The sequence below is a fragment of the Narcine bancroftii genome, chromosome 5 (assembly GCF_036971445.1).
Source record: "Narcine bancroftii isolate sNarBan1 chromosome 5, sNarBan1.hap1, whole genome shotgun sequence".
Classification (NCBI taxonomy): Eukaryota; Metazoa; Chordata; class Chondrichthyes; order Torpediniformes; family Narcinidae; genus Narcine; species Narcine bancroftii.
In genome coordinates, this window is record NC_091473.1 from 255420851 (window position 1) to 255444455 (window position 23605).

The 23605-nt window shown below is 47.9% G+C and overlaps 1 protein-coding gene across 13 annotated transcripts in view; it reads left to right on the forward strand.

The window, feature by feature from the left end:
- The window catches only part of LOC138765252 (laminin subunit beta-3-like), a 145810-nt gene that overhangs the window by 92944 nt on the left and 29261 nt on the right, over positions 1–23605 (forward strand). For all 13 annotated transcript variants that reach the window (XR_011358548.1, XR_011358547.1, XM_069942275.1 and 10 more), the window contains 15 exons: positions 1889–2015; positions 2288–2361; positions 2578–2763; positions 3196–3259; positions 3753–3952; positions 5041–5161; positions 6444–6632; positions 7606–7761; positions 9042–9238; positions 12652–12760; positions 16451–16820; positions 18820–18989; positions 20414–20622; positions 22468–22656; positions 22808–22952. Coding sequence is in view for 11 of the 13 variants with exons in the window: in XM_069942275.1 (XP_069798376.1) it covers positions 1889–2015; positions 2288–2361; positions 2578–2763; positions 3196–3259; positions 3753–3952; positions 5041–5161; positions 6444–6632; positions 7606–7761; positions 9042–9238; positions 12652–12760; positions 16451–16820; positions 18820–18989; positions 20414–20622; positions 22468–22656; positions 22808–22952 (2506 nt within the window). In the remaining 2 variants the exon portion in view is untranslated. The remainder of the gene's footprint in view (positions 1–1888; positions 2016–2287; positions 2362–2577; positions 2764–3195; positions 3260–3752; positions 3953–5040; positions 5162–6443; positions 6633–7605; positions 7762–9041; positions 9239–12651; positions 12761–16450; positions 16821–18819; positions 18990–20413; positions 20623–22467; positions 22657–22807; positions 22953–23605) is intronic.

Here is a 23605-nt window from a genome sequence, read left to right on the forward strand (position 1 = left end):
CTACATCCTTCCTACGATGTGGTGACCAGAACTGGATACACTACTCCAAATGTGACCGAACCAATGTTGTCATGTTGCTCTAGTACTCCACACTGCAGCAGATAAAGCAAGCTTACCATGTGCCTTTTCCTTCACCCTCTGTCCTTGTGGACCTGTGGGCATGTTCTCTAAGGACCCTCTGTTCGTCATCGCTCCCCAGGGATGCACCGTTTAATGGGTGCCGCCTATTCTATTTTGTCCTTCATATCACACTTGTCAGGAATAAATTCCATCAAACAGTTCATATCAAGGTGTTGACCCTACTATCCTAGCTAATAACCTGGGACCTTGAAACTATTGGAGTAATTCATCTTACTGGCTGAGGAGTTGTGGTTCAAATCCAGACTGTTAGCACCAGTGACCCAGGATCGAATCCAGCGCTGTCTTTAAGGAGTTTGTCTGCGGGGGTTTTCCCCAGGTTCTCTGGATTCTTCCCACCATCCAAAACGTATGGGGGCTGTATATTAATTTGGGTGCAATTGGCAGCACAGGTTTAAATGGCTGGAATCGGCTTCCAATGTGCTGTAAATAAAATGTAAATTTGTCGTTAATTAACTTCGGAGGAAGACAGGAGTATGTATTATGCAGACGATTATGCAAATTAAGCTGAGAGAATTGCAGATGACGGTTTAAAACAAAATGCTGTAGTCACATATAGTATTCTCAGTTTATTCCTTGAAGAAGGGCTCAGGGCCGAAACGTCAGCAGCATATCTTTATCTCCCATCTTTCAGGATTGAAGGGCTGCAAGTCCGCCGGGTTCCTCCGGCATTTTGGTGCATTTTTATTACAATCACAGTGTCTGCAGATGTTCGTGGTTCTAGAGAGACCAGACTAAGAGTAAACAATCAATGGGAAAATATCCTCCCTCTCTTAGTATGAATCATATTGGCTGAAATACTGATCTCACTGATCGATGACTGTTGAGCAAAAAACTCATCTAACATTTGATGTAGCCAGTCTCGCCAGTGACAGGCTTAATTTTAATATTTAAGAAGAATTTGGACAGATAATGGATAGGAGAGGCATGGAGTGCTATAGACCGGATGCAGGTCAGTAGAACTTGACAGAAACATGGTTTGGCACAGACTGGAAGGGCCGAAGGGTCCTGTTTTTGTGCTGTAATGCTCTATGGTTCTATGGACATCCACATTCTCTGAAGATACATTTGAATCCATCTCATATGGATGAGAATAAACTCCAAAGAGATTGGGTAACGTCACTCCAGGTCAGGCTGATGGGTTGAAGAATGAATTGTCTTTGAATGTTCTTTTCAAATCAGGAGGTAATAGAGTCACGGAGTTGTACAGCACAGAAACAGGCCCTTCGGCCCAACTTGTTCAGTCTGGCTGTTGCCCATCTGAGCTAGTTCCATTTGCCTTCACAGCCCCTTTCCCTTCAACCCTTTCCTTTCACATCCAAGTGTCTTTTAAATGTACCTGTGAAGGTGTAGTTGAGTAGTTAAACAGAGCACTCCCTTGAAGGGGTTGAATAAAGTATTCCTTTCGCTAGGATTCAGGATTGAAGGGCGTCTGCTTAGAACAGAGATGCAGAGGAATTTCTTCAGCCAGAGGGTGGTGAATCTGTGGAATTTTTTGCCACAGGCAGTTGCGGAGGCCAGATCATTGGGTGTATTTAAGGCAGAGATTGATAGGTTGATTAGCCAGGGCTTCCAAGGTTATGGGGAGAAGGCTGGGCAGTGGGGCTGAGTGGGGAAATGGTTAAATGGAGGGGCAGTCACGATGGGCTGAATGGCCTATTTCTGCTCCTATGTCATAGTTTATAGGATAGGACAGATGCTTTGAAGGAACAAGGAATGAACCATGTCCATGGTTTATTTTGATCCTCAGGAGCTGCTGCAGTGCTGCATCTGTGACTCCAGGAATGAGTACAATCCTGTGTATTTCACCAACAGCCATCGCATCAGCAACATTGTTCCCTCGGGTTCCTTGAGAAGCTGGTGGCAATCAGAAAATGGTAAGATCGATATTTCTCGTCTTTCAAATTCCACAGTAAACTAAAACTTCCATTGTCTTGGGATTATTTCACCTGAAGCCTTGGGGGATGATGTGATTGGAAACCTGTCTGCCTGGAGCTTGACTCATTGTGTCCTGGGTGGAGGTATCAGGCAGGGAAATAGCTTCTCTGCATAATTCTCACTTCAAGCCTCGAAAAGATCCGATTGATAAAATCAGACCCAATTCTTACATGGTTTCATCTTTATTCTACTTCTGTCTCTATGTTTACAGATCAGGATCAAGTGTTCATACAGTTAGACATGGATGGAAAGTTCCAACTGAAAGACGTGATGCTAAAATTCAAGGTAACGTATGCTCTCTGTCAAGCAGGATGTCCAGATATTCTCTGTTCTGCGTGCACAGACCTGACCTGGGAGACTGAACAATGTCCTCCAAAACAGTTTTTTTTGCACAACCAATAAGTGGTAATTCTGCCTGGCCCACAGGAAAAAGAATCTCAGGGTGGTATGTGAGGTCTGACAATAAATCTGAAATCTGATGCCTCTCGCTTGGTTCCTCAGTCTCCACGCCCAGCTGCTATGATGATTGAGCGCTCAGTGGATTCGGGCCATACTTGGAAACCCTACTGGTACTTCGCTGATGACTGCGCTGCCTCCTTCCCTCACGTTGCCACAGGACAACCACACCACTTTGATGATGTGCGGTGCAAAGAGCAACCCCGGACACAAGGTCCATCTGATGAGCAGGTATCAGTTGAATCAGCCGACCCTTCCCCTCCTGCATGGGAGTGGGGCCCAGACCACGGCCCTCCTCGGTCACCTGACCACTTTCTATCTCCTCTCTCTCTCTCTCTCTCTCTCTCTCTCTCTCTCTCTCTCTCTCTCTCTCTCCATTGGCCTGGCATCTGTCAATCAACTGCCTCTGGCGGTTCCTCAATCTCACCTTCCAACCCCCTCCCCCCATCAAACCCTTGCCCCATCAAACCCTTCCCCATTCAATCCCCAATGCCCCCTGTCTAATCCCTGATGTACCCCGTACATCCCCTCCCCCCCTGCTGCACTATGTATGGACTGACTAAGTGGACTGCTTTCTCACTCTACCTCCAGTCTTTGAAACAATAAGCTTCACCTTCAGGTGAAGGGGTAATTTCAACTGATCCTTTGTGTGTTGGATTTTAGGTCACGTTTAATCCACTCACCCTGTCTGATTACATCAGCGCTTCAGAGAGCGACAAGATCAACAGTAAGACCTTCTTTTAACTCAATACATCAGGGGCATGTCCTGGGTGGTGGGGGTCCTTGAGGATAGAGGTTGCTTTCTTGAGATACCGCCTCTAGTCAATGTTTTCAATCGAGTGGAGACGATGCCCGTGATGGTGCTGACCGAGTTCACAACTCTCTGTAGTCTGTTCTTATCCCGTGCATTGGCACCTCCGTACCAGACAGTGATGCAGCTGGTCAGAATGTTATCTCACTCCTGTACACCTCCCCGGTTTTGGCAATAAGGATATCACAGTCACACACTGGGGCATGTGGTCTTGGAATGTTTATCCAGTGGGGGTGGGCCTGGCAGAGAGTTCCATTCATAGTCAAGGGGCAATGTAAATGGTTTGTGTCTGCTGTAATTTTACAAATTTCATTCAACCTTATTTCAAAATGTTCTTTTTAAATTTAGCATCTTGAGCAGAATTGTGAGAACTTTGCTATATTTTTCATTAAATGCTCTTTTTTTTTAGATTTAGCCCCCTTTACAAATCTAAGGATTAATTTTCTGAAACCATACAAGTCGCCTTCATCTCAAGAACTTAACAATGTCAACACCTTCTACGCCTTGTACGAGTTGAAGGTGCAGGGCAGCTGTTTCTGCCACGGGCACGCATCCAGATGTGTTGCACAAGACAATTCTTTGTTCACTCCGCGGGGTCCCAGACCCATGGTAAGAATCCCGCTGCCATTTTATGCCCCATTTATAATCTCAGTAAGCAGAAAGACAGACTACAGCTCTGTCTTGTGCCGCATATTCTTGTCCTCAACAATGAAATGCAATGCTATTCCTTGATCCTCTGATAGTTCCAGCATGGCGGAGGCAATGAACATGAATGAACTCTGTCTAAACAGTGCTCAGGTATATGAAATAGTAGCAGGGGAAGGCCATTCAACCCATCAAGCCTTCTCTGCCATTCAATGAGATTGTGGCTGATCTGATGATCGGCTCATCTCCACCTACCTGCCTTTTCCCATATCCCTTAATTCCCCTACTATGTAAAAATCTATTCAACCTTGTCTCAAATACATTTACTGAGGTCCATTCCGTTGCTTCATTGGGCAGCAAATTCCTCAGATTCCCCACCCTCTGGGAAAAGCAGTTCCTCCTCATCTCCATCCTAAATCTACTCCCCTGAATCTCGAGGCCATGTCCCCTAGTTCTCATCTGACCTACCAGTGGAGACATCTTACCTACCTCTATCTTATCTACGCCTTACATAATTTTATATGTTTCTATAAGATCCCTTCTCATTCTTTTGAATTCCAGCGAGTACAGTCCCATTTGACTCAATCTCTCCTCACGAGCCAACCTTCCTCATCTCTGGAATCAACCTGGTGAACCTGGTCTCCGAAGCCAGTACATCCTTCCACGAAACAGGAGACCGGAACTGCACGCAGTCCTCCAGATGCGGCCTTCACCGCCTGACGCTGCATGCTCAAACATCCCCAACTCTTTACCCCTTCCTCTGCCAGACTCTAAACATGTTGGTTGCATAGACTGACACTGTCAGACAGAATTTAACCCTGACCCTTGGGTAACAGTAAAGCCAGCACTGGGGATTGAAAGACACTTCTAATAAAAACAACTCTCCAAGTTACCAGCCTTCAGGAACAGAAATTCCTGGTTGTTCCAAGTGTTCAGCCTGCTGGGAAGAGCAGGTTACAGCATTAAGCACCTGCTGCAGTGTCTCTACACTGGAGAGTCAGGATGCACAAGTGTTTTGGGTTTGCCAGTAATTTACTCCTCGTTGCTTTCAGCCTTCCGGACAGTGTATCTGTGAGCACCACACAGCAGGCAAAAACTGTGAGATGTGTGAAAGCCTCTACAATGACCAACCGTGGAAGCCAGCCGATGAGTACCGCACCAACAAGTGTAAAAGTGAGTCACCCTGCCTTATACATGAGTTTAGTATGCACATAAATTCGTCCTTGCTGCAGCCATGCGGTACGTTAGATACTCCAACAACAACGCTATAAACCACAGAGAAAGAAGTCACTAAAAGGATAGATAAATAAACATAGCAAAACCACACAGAAATTCTGGAGTGTCCAGAGGAGGGGTGGGTGGGGGGTGGGGGGGGGAAATAAAGATATATAACCAACATTTCAGGCCTTCTTTAAGGTACAAGCAAAAAGCAGGCAGGTGCTTTAATTAAAGACTAGAGTTATATGGCGAGCTCTCCATTGGTCACCAAGACAGAGGTGCACCAAAGAAGAGGTACAAGGACTGCCTAAAGAAAGCTCTTGGTGCCTGCCACATTGACCATCGCCAGTGGGCTGATATCGCCTCAAACTGTGCATCTTGGCGCCTCACAGTTCGGTGGGCAGCAACCTCCTTTGAAGAAGACCGCAGAGCCCACCTCACTGACAAAAGGCAAAGGAGGAAAAACCCAACACCCAACCCCAACCAACCAATTTTCCCTTGCAACCTGTCCCGCATCGGACTTGTCAGCCACAAACGAGCCTGCAGCTGACGTGGACATTACCCCTCCATAAATCTTCGTCCACGAAGCCAAGCCAAAGAAAGAGAGAAAGGGGGAAGAATGGGAGGGGGAAGAGTCCAGACCAACAGACAAAAGGTGTTAATTGGATATGATGAGAGGAAAGGTGAGAATTAATTTTGGCTCCAAGAAAGGAGACAGAGGGAAAAGGGGAGGGGGGTGAGAGAGAGAGAAAAGGAGGGAAGGAGATGGGGAAGTAGAAGGAGGGGTTCTTATCAGAAAGCGGAGAAATTGATGTTAAAGCCATCTGGTTGGAGGGAGCCCAGATGGAAGATGAACATTCACAGTCAGAGTTGCTGAAAGACTAAAAGTGATGTGTCAATAGTGCAGACAGATATTCTGGGGGTCCTGGAGTGGTTTATGGTCAGGCTAAGGCAGTCTGGGTAAGTTCAAGAACAAAACTGTTCTTGGACCTCGAGGTGCTGGTCTTCAGGCTTCTGTACCTTCTGCCCGAAGGGAACAGCGAGAAGGAATTGTGGCCAGGGTGATGGGGGGGTCTTCATGACATTGGCTGCCTTCTAAAGGCAGTGTTTCAAGGCTCTGAAGGTCAGGTTTTGAATCTGGGTCCTTGTAGTGGGGAGGCAGTGCACTGCTCTGCATCCCAGCAGGTGAGAACCAGTGGTACGGGGCATCATTTTGGTGGGCTTGCTTTCTCCGCAGAATGCAACTGCAATAATCATTCCCAGAAGTGCCACTTTGATGCGGAGGTGTATCGAGCCAGTGGGAGGACCAGCGGAGGGGTCTGTGATGACTGCCAACATAACACCATGGGGAACAACTGTGAGCTGTGCAAACCTCCCTTCTACCAGAATCCTCGGCGGGATATCACTGCGGTCGATGCCTGTGTGGGTGAGTGGGCTCTCTCCAATCTCAGCGCCAGTAACCTGGTCCCAGACAATGCAGATGTCCCACTTCTGTTTGCATGTCTACACATAGCCCAGCTTCCCAGCCCCCATGGGATATCTTTCAGTACCATGCCAATGTTATAGAGGCATCAAGTCACCCAGCATGGACACAGGCCCATCTTGCCCATGCTGTCCAAAATGTCCCTCCCACACCACTCCCACCTGCCTGCATTTGGTCCCTATCCCTCTAAACCCATCCTATCAATGGATCCATCAAAATTGCAATAGTCCCTGCTTCAACCACCTCCTCCTGCAGCCTGTTCTGCACACCCAACAAAAAAAAGAAAAAGTAGGTACCCCTCTGGTTACCCATTTCCTGACTCTGGGCGAATGACTCTTTGTATATACCCAATCTAATCACCTGCATGAGATCACCCCTCATCCTCCTGCATTCCAAGGAATAAATCCTCAGCCCTTCTCGACCTCTCCCAATGGGGATGGTTTGCCCAGCCATTTTACCAGTTTGGTTCTAGCCACATTCTGGGCTCTGGAGTCAGGCATCAGACCAAGGAATTGTTGGGTGTTTGTGGCCTGGATCTGGTTGACTGTGTTGATTGCCTAAACCACATCCAGAAGCAACTTTCTCCCTTCCTGCCCTTCACTTACTCTGTCTATGTCCAAGCCACTGATGCTCTTTGTCCTTCCTGTCCAAGTTGCTCTGCACTGAACCAGGATCTCACCACAAAGCTCCCATTACTCACCAACCGATGCTCAGACCTGCCACCTTCTCACCATCTGTCGAGATTCTGCCATCACCAGACTCTGGGTCAATCCCCAAAGCTGCGCCGACTCCCCGGCGAAGCGCAGACCCTGAGTCGGTCCCTTTCTCTGCGCTCTCCGGGCCTCAGGCCAGAAACGAGCCCTTGGCTACCCGGCTCCCTCGCCGCTAACATCTGTGTTTTGTTGATGGCCCTCAGCCTGCGACTGTGACCTGAACGGATCTGTTGGTGGCGGGACGTGTCACCCGGTAACGCAGCGGTGCCAATGCAAGGAGAATGTGGAGGGGCCTCGGTGTGACCGTTGTAAAGCTGGCTTCTACGGGCTGCATGCTAGCAACCCTGTGGGCTGTCGGAGTGAGTACCTCAGTGGCAAGCCGTTCCTTGGAAATAGCTAGCACAATTTCTGGTCCCAAATCCTCTCTGCCGCTGACCTTCGAACAAACGCCCCTTGTTGCTTTAACACTGAAATGAGTGTACAACGTTCAAAACTTCAAACGAGAGCAGTGTGAGCTGGATTAGACTGCGACAGGCCACCTTGTGATGGGTGGTGGACTCTTCCTTTGCATTTGACTCGGGTTTGCTCCAGTCCATTAATGTAGACCAGTAGTCATCCTCTTGAATTCTACAGCCCCAAGGAGGAGAAGTAGTTGGGGGAGGTGGTGGTGGGGGTGGGGGTGGGGGTGGGGGCTGGTGGTGTGGAACAGACAGCGGTGAAACGGAGCAAATTACACTTCAGTCTTCTGAAGAAAGGTGACTGGGAAGGAGGGGGAATTAACAAGAAGAGGGAAAACAGGACAAAGTTAATGTAAATCTCTGAGAACAATTCAATATCTGAGTGATAGGGGCTCAGCAGTTCCCTTCACAGCGACCACATACTCAATGGGTTCCTGCGCTTGTTGGTAGACGGGACAGTCTGGGAAGAAGTCAATAATTCCTCACGTCAATAGTCTCAGAGCGAGGAACACGATAGGTTGCAGACGTTGTGATTGTAGTAAAAATGCTGGAGGAACTCAGCTGGTCTTTTCAGTATCTATAAGAGACAAAGATACGTTCCTGACGTTTCGGGCCTGAGCCCTTCAAGGAAATTCAGAAAAGGCAGAAGCCGGATGTATCGGAATTCAAACAATGGGGGAGGATCCAGACCAGCAACAGGTGTGAACTGGATGTGATAAGGGTCCAGGTGGAATTTACCATGTCTGCGCAAGAGGAGACAGGGAATGGAGAGAGGACAGGGTAGGGGGGGGGGGGGGGTTTAAGGAAAGCCAGACAAGGTGATATTAACACCATCCGATTGGAGGGTGCCTAGTTGGAAGAAGACTGGGGAACAATTACAGTCCATGGGGTGGTTGTGGATGGGTCTTATGGTCAGCATGGGTGTGGTGAGCAGAGAGTCTGATTCTGTGCTGTGTGACCTGGTGGGAAACACCACTATTCCCCAGCACGGACAGGGGCACCTTGCTGAGCGGGGAACGCAAGGCCTGAGGAATGAGGAAGACTGGTCACAGAATGAAGTTCCGCAGCTTGCATTTCTAGCCAGATGTTGATGAGGCAGAGCTGCCCCCGAGCTGCAAGACCAGGAGATCGCCCCCCTCCCCCATGGGGATGATCCACTGAGAGCCTGTGTTTCGTTTCAGGATGCGTGTGCAGTGGGCGAGGATCTCACCCAGACAGAAGCTGCAACCAGGCCACAGGCCAGTGTAACTGCCTCCCCAACGTGATGGGCTCCAACTGTGACCAGTGTGCAGAGGGTTTCTGGAACCTGCAGAATGGACTTGGCTGCATCCCTTGCAACTGTGATCCCAAAAGATCTTACAGTCAGCGCTGCGACAAGGTACAGTATAACTCACAGAGGAGTCTCTGTCCTCTCCAATAGTGTGGACCTTCCCAGTGGCCACCCATTTCAAATCCCCATCCCATTCCCTTGCCGACATCTCTGTCCATGGTCTCATGCATGGGCAGACTGAGACCACCTGCAAATTGAACCAACAACCCTCATCTTCCATCTAGTCACCCTCCAACCAGATGCCATTAACATTGACTTCTCCAGTCTCCGTTAGTTGGCCCCCCATCTTTTCTAATGTCTCCCTCCCTCTGTCCCCCCCTCTCTTTTTCTCTTTCTCTCTCTCTCTCCCCCTTTTCCTTCTGCCTCATTTCCTCCAGCTTTGCTTCTACAGAGCCTCAAACAGCCTTCCCTCTCCCAGTCCATTCTCACCTTTCCTCTCTCCTGTGTCCCATCCATATTCAATTAACACCTTTTATCTGCTGGACTGTCCTTTCCTTCTCTTCTCTCCAGCCTCCTGCTTTTTACTCACACCTTGAAGAAGGCCTCAGGCCCAAGATGCCAGTAATATATCTTGGCCTCCTAAACACACTGTGAGACCTGCTGGGTTCTTTCAGCATTTCTGTGTATTTACTACAACTCCCATCACACCCTGACCCCCAGAGACCAACCCATCCCTTCAATGAGGCTAACAATATGCGAACAGTTATTTATTGAATTGTTTATTGTCACACACAGTCAGAGTATGGTGAAAAGTTTTGTCCAGTGTGCTTTGAACAATGGGGTAGTGAAATAATCAAACAAAAGTGTAATGTTAGAGGACAGGGAATAGTGTTACTGACACAAAGTGCAGACTACAGAGAAACAATGGTCAGTAGTACAGCACCAGTGACCTGGACTGGGGTTCGAATCCCACGCTGTCTGTACGTTCTCCCTGTGTCTGTGGGTTTCCTTCGAGTGCTCTGGTTTCCTCCCACCATTCAAAACATACTGGGGGTGTAGGTCAATTGGGTGTAATTTGGTGGCACAGACTTGCGGGGCTGAAAGGGCCTGTTACTGTGCTGAACGTCTAAATTTAATTTTAAAAAAATTAAATTTAAACATTTCCTACACACAGACGGAATGAACCAGCAGTGCGAAGATTTTTCTGAAACCTTCTTATTACAAGTGTAGTCAGTGATTGCATTTGAGGGGAAGGTAGAACATTATCTTTCGTGTTGGACGTGATTGAAAAGTGGTGAAAGTCACTTTTGCCCATAGCCTTGTGTGGTTTATAGCCCAATGTAGTTTTGTGTGATAAACCTTAGTCGTAGAGACCAACACATTAACAGTCAGAGAAGTGGAAGCAGGCTCTTTGCCCGTCGTTTCATGCAGACCAACTACCCATTTATTGTAGAACCTCTACAGTGTAAATTGTTTGCAGCTGTTCACAGATCTGTTCAATATTTGACAGCTTTGCATAATACTTGAGGTTCAGCTGTAACACCAAGTTAGAAGCAAGAAGCCAACAGATGCTGGTAAACTAAAACATCAGAAGCCATTAGAAAACAGGTCCTCTCGACCCCTTGTGTCCAAGATAAGGGTCACTGCGTCTGGACCACTGCTGTGAGGGGGAGGATTGTGCTCGTTTAGCTGCCGGTAGTTCACCGTCACAGGCCACGTGTTGTCCTTCTCCCACACAAGTCACACAGGGCTGTTATAGGGAGAAATGCCAGGGTGGGTGACCCCTCCTGCAGCAGCGGTAATGTGATCTCCCTCGGGTCCCAGGGTACCTAATATTGTCTGGTACTGATCACCCTCAACGGGCTGAGAGTCACCACAGGCCCCCACCTGGCCGACACGACCAGTACCCTCACTCGAGTTGCCCCAGAGGTGATCGGCCGCTGGCTGGTGGTTTGGGACTGGCCTTTGAGCACATACATTCCCAGGATACACTCTTTGGATGTGGTGATCAGAATGGCTCCTGCAACCACGAGGCACCTCTCTGGCTCCCCTGACCTCCCGGAAACCCCGATCCTTTGAGGAGGGACACCAATCTCATCTCCTTATAGGTCTGTCCAACCATGGCCTGCCATGGTCTGCCAACGGCTGGCTAGACTGCCTAATTCAGTACTATGGCTGGTCCACCCTGGGACTCTGCCCCCTCTACACATGGTGCCCTTGTTAGCCCTGTTCCAGGACAGTAAATTTACATTTTAAAAAAAAATTAATTTTTAATTTAAAATGTAAAATTTAGATTTCGACATACAGCACGGTAACAGGCCAATTTGGCCCTACGAGTCTGTGCTGCTCAATTTACACCTCATTAACCTACACCTTAGTGTGTTTTTGAAGGGTGGGAGCCCCCGGGGAAAACCCATGCAGACCCAGGGAGAACACACCAACTCTTTTCAGACAGTGTGGGATTCGAACCCCAGTCCAGTCCCGATCACTGGCTCTGTAAAGGCGTGGTGCTAACTGCTATGCCATCCATGCCACCCTACTGTTTGCCTGTTGACGCTCCCTGAACCCTGCTTTCAATGCCAGTCTGTGGTGGGGAACAAGGTGGGAGGGTTCAGGGTGACAGCCCTGTACACGTGGTGGTATTAAGCCTTGAACTTGGTTTACAAAGTGGAACAAATGTGGAGACTTGCACACCCATGTATAAATCTATTTGGCTGTCCTCCAAATTATCTCAACTGCAGAGGGTTTAAACAAGCAATAACTGTCACCACGTCCCACGAGGCACGGCACTCAACATACAAGTAGCTATTTACAAGTTAGATCAGACGAACCCTGATGGTTCCCTTTGGGGTCTATTTGAATGAGAAGCCAGACCCACCGCTCCGTGGGCTCCTTCATCAGCACTGTTTGCGATCCCCAACCCAGAATGCATCAGACCGTTATCTCAGCAAGAGGACAAAGGAGCGAGAGAGAGAACAGCAGGACCACACGGTACCAGTAGGTAGAACATAGGACACTACAGCACAGTACAGACCCTTCGGCCCTCGATGTTGAGCCGACCCATACGTTCCTTAAAGAAGTACTAAACCCTCCCTACCCCGTAACCCTCTATTTTTCTTCCATCCTTGTGCCTGTCTGAGGGTTTCTTAAAGGCCCCTCATGTTCCAGCCTCAACCACCACTCCTGACAAGGCCTTCCAGGCCCCACAACTCTCTGTGTAAAACACACAGAATCTTGTAGACCTCTATTAAGTCTCCTCTCATCCTTCGCTCCAAAGAGAAAAGTCCCAGCTTTTCTGCCATTCTCATTTTTTATTTTAAAATTGACAGTTTTTTTGCTGAGATTGGACGTGTTGTGAATCATGAGTGATGTTGTCGAACAGCACAGACTGCTGTGCTGACCTTCATTGGTCAATGTTTACTCAGGGACAAAGGTCTTCAATATCCTGTCAAGCAAGTTTAATTGCTGTACAGAGAAGGTGTGTGGTGGGAGCCTCATTATTCCCTTTTTGTGTTGTTCAGATCACAGGTCAATGTCCTTGCAGAACAGCCAATCGTGGAAGAACGTGCAGCGGGTCATACCTGGAGAAATGCCCAGACTTCTACTACAGGCTGGGTACAGAGTGTGTGCGTGAGTAACCAAGTGTCACATTCGCTTGCCTGGCTTACCTGAGGATACTTCAGTCCTCTCACACTTCATGCTGTTTCCAGAGATTCGGAAAATTATAGAATATAGAACACTACAACACAGTACAGGCCCTTTGGCCCTCTATGTTCTGCCAACCCATATATTCCTACAGAAAAAAAGGAGCCCTTCCTACCTGGTAACCCTCTATTTTTCTTCCATCCATATGCCAGTCTAACAGTCTCTTAATAATGTTTCAACCTCCATCACCACCCCTGGAAAGGCAATCCAGGCACCCACAACTCTCTGTTAAAAAAAACCTACCCCTGACACCTCCCCTAAACTTCCCTCCCTTCACTTTGTACACATGTCCTCTGGTGTTTGCTGATCCTCCCATGGGAAAAAGGCGCTGGCCATCCACCCTGTCTGTGCCTCTCAGAATCTTGCAGACTTTTATTAAATCACTTCTTATCCTTCTTCTCTTCAAAGAGAAAAGTCCCAACTCTACTAACCTTTTCTCATTAGACACATTTTTCCATCCAGACCTCATCCTGGTAAATCTCCTCTGCACCCTCTCCATATCTTCCACATCCTTCCTGAACTGCACACAGTACTCTTAAGTGAGGTGTCACAAGAGATTTATAGAGCTGCAACATGACCTGTTAACTCTTGAACTCAATCCCCTGAATAATGAAGCCCAGCATCCCATAGACCTTCTTAAGTATCCTATCAACCTGTGCACTGACCTTGAGAGATATATCATTTTCGACCCCAGGGTCCCTCTTTTCCGCCATTAAGTATGCCACCATTAACCCTGTGCTCAGCCTTCTGGTTTGACCTTCCAGAATGCATCTCCTCACATTTTTCTGGATTGAATTCCATCTGCCGCTTCTCTGCCCAACTCTGCATCCTCTCTTTATCCTGTTGATCCGCAGAGAAGAATTTTGAAATAATGTCATAATGTGGTAACAAGCAACATTTTTTGTGATAATGAAGGCTAATCTGAGGCATCTCCTGGTGAATTCTCAGCATTTTACAAAGTACTGATGGGCTGTTAGCTCCTGTGATGAGGAGATTCATTGTGCCTGTACTTTGACATAATGAGCAGGTATTTCTTTGCCAAGCAGGTGGGAAATTCATTGCTGCAGACAGCTGTTAGGGGGGGGCCCCAAGGCATTAGGGATGTTTAAGACGTTCCTGATCAGGGTCATGGGGAGAAGGCCGGAGAATGGGGTAGAAAAGAATAGTAAATCAGCCATGATGGAATGGTGGGGTGGATGATGGGCAGAATGGCCTAATTCCACTCCTATGCCTTAAGCTCTATTCTCTTATAATGACTGAAAAATACTTTGTGTGACAATGGTTGAAAGTCAGCTCTGAAGGGATTAAAGAGGCTAGAATGAAGGACTGGAAAAGTCCCATTGGAAAGCATTACAGCTGAGGATGAGAGTTTTAAAATGAGGTCTTGCTCAATCAGGGCACCAAGATGGGGAAACCATGTATGGTAGGACGCAGAGAGTAGGAGAATAGCTTGAGTGTGAGTGTCTGAACAGACCATATCTGTAGCAGTAGATTTTAGATTCAGATTTATTGTCAGAGTACGTCCTTTTTCTTATGGGCACTGCAGAATTACCACTAATTGGTAGTGCAAAAATAAACTGCACACAGCGTAAACATATAAAGAAATAAAGAATTGTAAACAGGTAACGAATATAAACAAACTGACTGTACAGTACAGAGAGAACAAAGAAAATCAATAAAGTGCACAAGCAAGAGACCTTAAATGAGTCCCTGATTGAGTTTGTTGTTGTAGAGTCTGATGGTGGAGGGGAGCAGCTGTTCCTGAACCTGGTGGTGCGAGTCTTGTGGCACCTACACCTCTCTCCTGATGGCAGCAGCGAGAACAGAGCATGTGCTGGGTAATGTGGGTCCTTGATGATTGCTGCTGCTCTCCAACGGTAGCGTTCCCCATAGATGTTCTCAGTTTTGGTGGGGAGGGTTTTGCCTGTGATGTCCTGGGCAGTGTCCATTACCTTTTGCAGAGCTTTATGCTCAGGCTTATTGGTGTCCCCACACCAGACCATGATGCAGCCGCTCAGCGCACTTTCCACCACACATGCCTGTGCAGAGAGATTGAGTCCTCGGGGATTGTACTCACTGGAATTTAGAAGAATGAGAGAGGATCTTAAGGAAACATAAAATTATGAAAGAAATAGTTCAGATAGAGGCAGGTAAGTTGTTTCCATTGGTGGAGGAGATCAGAACTAGGGGACATTGCCTCAAAATTCAGGGTTGTAGATTTAGGATGGAGATGAGGAGGACCTGTTTTCCCCAGAGGGTGGGGAATCTGTGGAATTCGCTGCCCATTGAAGCAGTGGAGTGGACCTCGGTAAATAGATTTAAGATGAAGTTGGATAGATTTTTACATAGTAAAGGAATGAATGATCTTATTGAATAACAGAGCAGACTCGATGGACCGAAAGGCCAACTGCACGAGGTTCTTATGTTCTGCTGTTAACCCCTTGTTTTATTTCTGTCACTGTTTGGATGTTTCATTCATTTCTTAAGACTGTTTGAAGTAATGTGTCAGTGTGGGGTGTTCTCGGACAACCGTGTCACACTCCATCACTGAGGATCTCCGTCTAGTGACCTGGCTATGAAATGGAGTTCAAATGTGAACTGTCAGATAAGTGGGGAGAAACGTTTTCATTTATCTAGCACCTTTCCAAGCTTTGATGGTCAAAAGCTCGACAGCCAATGAACGACCTTTGGAGGGTTCTTGGAATGTAGGGTGCGCTCTAACCCCCAAACTGTGCACAGCAAGGTTCCACGGACAGTAAGTTGTAGTCGACCAGCTCATCTCTACTGTGCCGGGGCTCTGAGGCAACTGATAACTAGGCAATGTAACCCCGCCCTTGGTGTTCTGGTGTTCAGGTCCCCAGCTGACCTGTAATCTATACAGGGCTGTCACCTCTGCCAATCATTCCATCCTTTGCTGCTCGTTGGCTATAGGGCGGGCAAGGTCAGAATATAAATATGCAACCCCTCCAGCAGCTTGGTCCAGATACAGACCACCTTCTGTGAAAAGGTTGCCCCTCAGACCCCTCATAAATCACCCCCCTCTCGCCTTCAACCTGTGTCTTCTCATTCTAGAATTGTCTACCCTGGGATTCACTTCATCTGTGCCCCTCATGATTTTATGACCACTCCAGGGAATACAGACCCAGCCTGTCCAGGCTCTCCCTATACCTTAACCTTTCCCAGTCCCAACAATGCTGTTACAGCGCCAGCAATCTGGGTTCGGATCCTGTGCTGTCTGTAAGGAGCTTGCATATTCTCCCCGTGTCTGTGGGAGTTTCCTCCGGGTTCTCCAGTTTCCTCCCACCCTTCAAAATGGACAGAGGTTGTAGGATAATTGGGTGTGATTGGGTGGCACGGGCTCATGGGCCAGAAAAGCCTGTTACTGTGCTGTATGTCTCTGTATTTAATGATGTCCCTTCTATAGATGGGTGACCGGAACTGCATCCAGTACTCCGTGCGGCCCCGCCAATGTTTTGTACAGTTGAATCATGGGATCCCCACTCTTATACTCTGTACCCTGCCCAATGAAGGCCACCGTCTTCTCCACCACCCTGCCCAGCTGCGTCTCCAGTTCTATCTGCAGTAGTTTAATCTTTGGAACCTTCCTCCTGACAGGATGTAACTGTGACCGAGGTGGATCTGAGGCCATTGGATGTGACAAGAACACCGGTCACTGCCTGTGCCGGCCTGGATTTACCGGTACCCATTGCAATGAGTGTGAGAAGATCCGCGGTTACTGCTCTGACTTTCCAAATTGCCAGCGGTGCCACCCATGCTTCCAGATTGTGGACAATGAGCTGAGCTCCATAAGCATTCGGCACAAGGCCCTGGTGAACGTGAAGTTCCTGGAACCGGCAGGCAGTCACTATGACTTTGAGATGGGGGGGATGGAAAGCAAACTGAAGCAAATCCAAGCAATCGTCAGCAAGGCAGCCACGAGAAACAGCACCATCACAGAGGTGTACAACAACTACATCCGCCTCAGGTAGGGTGCCGATCAATCGTTTATATTTACTCTTACTCCAGCAGGCTCCTGAACCTCCCCCTCGTTACTCCAATCAGGTGCTGCTTTGACTCCACCAAACGGCTGCCTACACCAGCCAGTCTCAACCTTCTTTAGGCTGTGGCCCCCTTCAGACTCTGCTCAAAGTTCCTGTGTCCCCTTCCCTGTGAAGCAGTCAGGTTTAGTTGGTTTCTTCCGCACTTCTACCGACCACATTGGGTGGCACAGTTGGCATAGCGCAGTTACAGTACCAGCGACCCAGGTTCGAGTCCCGCCCTGTCTGTAAGGAGTTTGTACGTTTTCCCCATGTCTTTGTGGGTTTTCTCCCCCTGTTCAAAACGAACGGGGTCATAGGTTAATTGGGTGGTAGGGGGTTGTGGGCTGAAGGGCCTGTTACCCTGGTCTATGTATACATTTAATTAAAATTAAACAGATAAAAATATTTTATGATTTTAGTCCATGACCCCGCCTTAACTGTGCTGTGGCCCCCGTTGAGAATGGCAGGTCACGACTATTGTAAAACCACTTTCTTCCTGCACTATGGTAACTGAATACTTATTATCTATCGACCTTTTCTATTCATGATCTCTTTTTAATGTCATTGAATGAGTATTATTGTAGTTGTTTAACATTATTGTAGTTGTTTATTTCTCCATGAAGCACCTGTTTGGCTGCAGCAAGTAAGTATTTCAATCCATATGTTCAAGGATCCTTTTATTGTCACATAATAATACATTAAAATTATATCCTACATGATGGATTTCAACTTCTGCTGGCCGTAAGGCAGACAAAGAGTAACCGCTAGTGTTATCCAGTACTCCTTACAGTAAGGGAGAAAGAGAAGCAAAAGAGAGTCCTTCAGGGTCACTGAGCATCTGTGGATTTGCCTCCAGCCCTCCCGCAGCCTCTGCAGACCCACAGACTCCTGCTCGACCCATCGGCTGCCCAAGCTCCAGATCCAAACCTCCGACACAATCAAGACCAAGGCCCTTCCCGAGCCCTTCTTGCCTTCAGCACCATCTCAAATTCCAGTTCTGATATCTGGTTCCCATAAACCTGTCTCCAACTGTCCCCAATCTGTGCGGGTGAATTGTACAATGTGTTTGACAATAAACTCCTCATCGTTATATCTTTGTCAATGTTTGGTGGAAATTAATGGACTTTGATGTAAAGAAACTGACACCAGGTCAATGTGATAACTCACAGCTGCTGCTTCCAAGGTGGGGTTAGAGGAGAAAATAAAAGATTGGATCTTGTCGAATCTTGCCACAATTAGCACTCCCTGTTGGACCAGAGCCAGATAGAGTCATATAATTGTAGACCATAGACCAAGCCTTTGGCACATGTCCATGCTGATCACGTTGACTTTCTGAACTCGTCCCACTTGCTTGTGTTTGGTCCATGTCCTTCCAAGCCCTTCCTCTCCATAAACCTGCCCAAATGCTTTTGTAAGGTCAGAATTGTATCTCCTTCTACAGCTGCTTCTGGCAGATGCAGACCACCTCTGAGTGAAAAATTCGCCCTCTTAGCATAGCGTAGTGGTTAACACAATGCTCTAAAATAATCCTCTAGAATTATCTACCTTATCTGGACACCCCATGATTTTATAAGGTCACCCCCTCAGCCTCCAGGCCAAGCCTGGTCCAACCTCATCTATAACTCAACCTTTCCCAGTCCCAACAACGCTGTTACAGCACCAGCCACCTGGGTTCGAATCTACCACTGTCAGTAAGGTGACTGTACGTTCTCCCTGTGCTTGCGTGGGTTTTCCTCCCACCTTTCAAAACATCCTGGGGGGCTGTAGGTTAATTGAGTGGCAAGGGCTCGTGGGCCAGAAGGGTCTGTTACCCTGCAGTATGTCTAAATTTATAATTTAAATTTCTGCCTTCTCACCTGAAAACAATGCCCTCTTGTTCTAGAGGAGGTTGTCCTCAGAAAGTCTAGATTGCCTAGTAACCCATTTGTTTGTATGCATTTACAGGCTGGAGGTCAACCAGATCAACCCTGACTTCAGTGGTGTTGATCAAAGTTTCCGGCTGCACAGGGAACTGGATGAGTTGAACAGTGACGTGAGAGCCATAGAGTCTCAAGTGGAGGTGGAGAAGGAGCGGCTGGAGCGATACCTTGCTGAGGGAACACCAGGCACTCAAGGTATTAACCACCACCTTCAGCCTACTCAAGGACCTCTCTGTGACGGGGTGACATGCAGATGAACAGAAGAACACTCTCAGGCTTTGAATCCGAGCCAAAGTCTCAGAGGAAAGTCCCTCTGGAGAGATTGGAACATGTTGGAGGGAAGAATATCTTGAAACAAAATTTTCTTGTGCTTTGTCCTAAGTGATATCTAGGATGGAGTATTTGACCAAACATTGATAAACATTGGCAGGAAGGGGAAGGAGATACATAAAGACTAACTGACACCATTTTGAAAGAGAGACCTGGTGTAGATGGGCATAAATCTATGAATGTTGACAAGGTCACTAGGCAGGGAGGGAACAGGGCAACATGCTAATTAGAGCACAGCGAGGATCTAATTCTGCGGACACATTCAGAAGGTTCCAGAGATGGAGAGATGTCAGTTCTAGGGTCAGACTGGAGAAGTAGACCCAGTGCCCTTGGAACAAAAGAGATTGGGAGGAGATCAGACTGGGGTATCAGGTTTGGAGAGGGTAGGTAGAGGGACTCTGCTCCAATGACCAGAGAGTTCATAGACCAACATCACAAGGTTAGGATTTTGTACAGGGAGGGCAGCATTTTGATACGGTGAATGCTGATGTTCTACAACTCATCCTGTGGTGGAAACAAAATCAATCAGTGAAACACAAAAGTCTGCAGATACTCTGATTGAGGTAAAAACACACAGAAATCCTGGAGGAACCCACCCTGCATGTCCATAGGGAGATAAAGACGTTTCAGACCTGACTCCTTCAAGGTACAAGCAAAATACAGGAAGGCATTAGAATAAAGATGGAAAGCCTGCTGGGGGGAGGGGTCCAGCCCAGCAAATGGTATTTATTGGTTATGATGAGAGGGAAGGTGAGAAATGATTGTGCCTTTGTGAAAGGAGACAGGGGAAAGGGGGGATGGGGATGTGGAGGGAAGAGGAGAGAGAGTGAGAGAGAGAGAGAGAGAGTGCGAACTGGAGGAAACACCTTTTGATTGTTGGTCTGGGCCCCTCCCCCAGCCAGTCTTCCATCTTTATTCTGACCCCTTCATGTTCTTTGCTTATACTTTGAAGAAGGGCTAATGCCCCAAATGTTGGTTCCTGCAGCATTTCTGTGTGGTTTTACAAAATCAATCAGGACTTTCAAAAGAAATTGGGAAGTCACGTGGGAGAATAATTCAGGTTTGAAGTTAGAACAAAGGTTGGATTAATTCTAGCAGAGCCAGTGACTGGGCTCCCTCCGACACGAAACAACTCAATGGTTCTGTGGTGGAACCTTGTAGCCACTAGCAGCCGATAGCCACGCGAGGAAAATTTGTGTCCAAAGTCTGCCAGTCTTCTGTTCCACCTTCTCCTGAGCACTTTCAATGCAGAAACCATCAGAGTTCCTGATAATTTATTTTTTTCTCAGGTGAGTTTGCCAACATTCTGTCGTCATATCAACGCTCTGGGAGAGTGAGAGACCGTGTGACTGCAGTGGAGCCCACCATCCTTAAAGCTCGAGAAACGCGCATTACTGCAAAGAACCTTGAGGCGCTCCTCAACCCAGACAACAGGGCCAAGCTGCAGGTGATGAAGGAGAAGCTGAAGTCCCCAGATATCAGCCCCCTCATCAACAAGGTAAAACATTGCCTCGGCAGGAGGATGTGTGGATCAGCACCGATGCTGACGGCACTGGGCAAAACCACGACTGTGACAGTGGGGATCTCAGAACCATGCACGTCAACAAACTGGCACAGATATGATGTTGAAAGAGAAAAACTGACACGTTATAAGTTTCTAACCATCTACCTCCACCCTAAACCAGCTGGCTTAGAGTAGCACGGTTAGCGCAACACTATAGCAGCACTAGTGACTTGGGTTCAAATCCAGTGCAGTCTGTAAGGAGTTTGTACGATCCCTGTTGTCTGTGTGGGTTTTACTTGGGTGCTCCGGTTTCCTTTCTCCCTCCTAAACATACTGGGGGTGTAGGTCAGTTGGGTGTGTTTGGGCAGCACTGACTCATGAGCCAGTGTGCACTATATGTGTAAATTTAAATTAAAGCTTTTACATTTTAAATTCCACTACCTTTACAGGAAGACGGCTCCTACACCTTACAAACATCCTGGAGAAAGAATGTCACCTCAACCCAGCTATAGTGGGCAACTTCAGATCTCCTTCATTATTGCTCCCCAAGCCAGATCCCTGCCCTCTCACTCAACCTATCGATATCCCTCTGTCACCTCCCTATCCCCTCTTCACAGTTGCTTTCCTCCCTATCTTTGCACCATCAGTAAATTTAGCAACCAGACCTTCAATGCCTTCACCCATGGCTTTTGTACCAAATAGTATGGTTGAATCCTCAAAGTTCTTGTATGCTCTGACCCCAGGTCCTCCGGATATAAAGGTGAGAGTTTGAAACACTCATCAGGAGGCTGGTTATTTTCATCCAGAGCCCAGCCCATTCCATTCTGCAGTTACATCTGTGCTCACTGTTTGCTGTTAACCAACATCTCCTGCATTTCACCAGATTCACCTCAGAGCTCTGAACCCCTCAGATGTTTGCATCTGGTGCTGTAACCCTCAGTGCTGACATTTGTCCTCCACCCAATATGGACATAAGGGACTGAATGACCCCTGGCCTGAACTGATTGAAGGCTCAGTGTACGCCATAAAACAATACAGCACAGTGCAGACCCTTTGGTCCACAATGTAAACCTACTCCACAACAATCTAATCCTTCCCTCCCTCACATCCACAACCCTCCATTTTGGAGGGTAATGTCTCTATTTTACAAGCCTCCAGTACCACCCTGGCAATACATTCCAGGCACCTTCCAAGAGAAGCAATGTTTCATTTGTGCATCTGCAGCGGTCGTCTACTGTATCCAGTGCTCCTGCTGTGGTCTCTACATTAGAGAATCTGGACGCAGACTGGGAGATTGCTTTCTTGAGCACCTCAGCTCCGCTGCAATAGTGTGGATCTCCCAATGACCACCCATTTCAGTTCCTCATCCCATTCTCTTGCTGACATGTCTGTCCAGGGTCTCATGCACGGCCAGACTGAGACCACCTGTAAAATGGAGGCACAACACCTCATCCATCTGGTCACCCTCCACCCTCTTCTTCTCTCTTTCCCCCAGCACACTCTCTCTCCCTTTGCCTCTCCCCCTCCTTCTCCCTCTCTCTCTTTCCAAGCCAAAATCTTCTCTCAAAGCCAAAACCAATTCTCACCTTTCCACTCATCATATCCAAATAACACCTTTTGTTGGTCTGGACCCCTCCCCTTCAGAATTTATTCTAAAGCCTTCCTGTTCTTTGCTGATATCTTGAGGAAGGACAGGCCTGAAACGTCAGTAATATATCTTTACCTCCTTTGGATGCTGCGAGACTGGCTGAGGTTCTCCAGCATCTCAGTGTTTTTATTACGATCACAGGGTCTGGAGACTTTTGTATTTCACCCACCCTGACGTGATCTTCCCTACAGGTCTGTGGTGGATCCAGGACAGACCCCTGCACGGCAGAACAATGCCAGGGGGACGTGTGTCCGGAATTCTGTGAAGGCACCAACTGCCAGGGAACTCTCCAGCTGGCAAAGAAAGCGATTGGCGATGCAGAGAGGGGAAGTGCTTCTGTACCAGACGTGTCCAACAGAATCTCCGAGCTCTCCAGAAGGGTAAGCATTGTTTGGAGCAACATCATTTGCAGAAAAACCTGCCTCTCAAGTGCATTGGGAAGAATGACTGGTACTGGCTGACATTAGCAGGAATGGTCTAACACTAACACCAAGTTGTGCATTGACCAGGATGTCCTGTGCTTTCTTCCAGCTCCAAGACACTGACCAAATGGCTCAACAGATTAAGGACAACGCCTTAAGATTGACACGTCGAGTTGTTATGGCCAAAGAGCAGATGCAGAAAAACATTGCAGACATAAAGAGTCTCATCGGCCAAGTCAAAGGCTTTCTGACATGTACGTGAGCAGTTCCCCAAAGTTTTGACCAGTTGTAACTGTCCTTTCCAGTTTGATAAAGGGCTCCATGCAGAGTATCCTTCCACCCCCTGTCCACACACAGGCCGTATCCCTCCATCCCCGTCCGCACACGGTCCGTATCCCTCCAACCCCTCCACACCATCTGTATCCTTCCACCCTCTGTCTGCACACAGTCCATATCCTCCACGCCCTGCACAGGGTCTGTACCCCTCCACCCCCTGTCTGCACATGGTCCGTATCCCTTCACCCCTGTACATGGTCCGTACCCCTCCACCCTCTGCACAAGGTCTGTATCCCTCCATCCCCTGTCTTCACACAATCTGTACCCCTCCACCCCCTACACAAGGTCCGTATCCCTCCACCCCCTGTCTTCACATGGTCTGTATCCCTTCACACCCTATCTGCACCCCCTGCACACAATCCGTACCCCTCCACCCCTGCACAGGGTCCGTACCCCTCCACCCCTCTGTCTGCACACGGTCCGTATCCCTCCACCCCCTGCACATGGTCTATGCCTATCCTGTCTAAATGCATCCTGTTGGATGCGCTTCAAACACCACCAGTCAGTGTGAAATTTGTCTTGTATATCTCCATCCAGCTTTCTCCCTCCCACCTTTAGTCTTTGCTCTCTG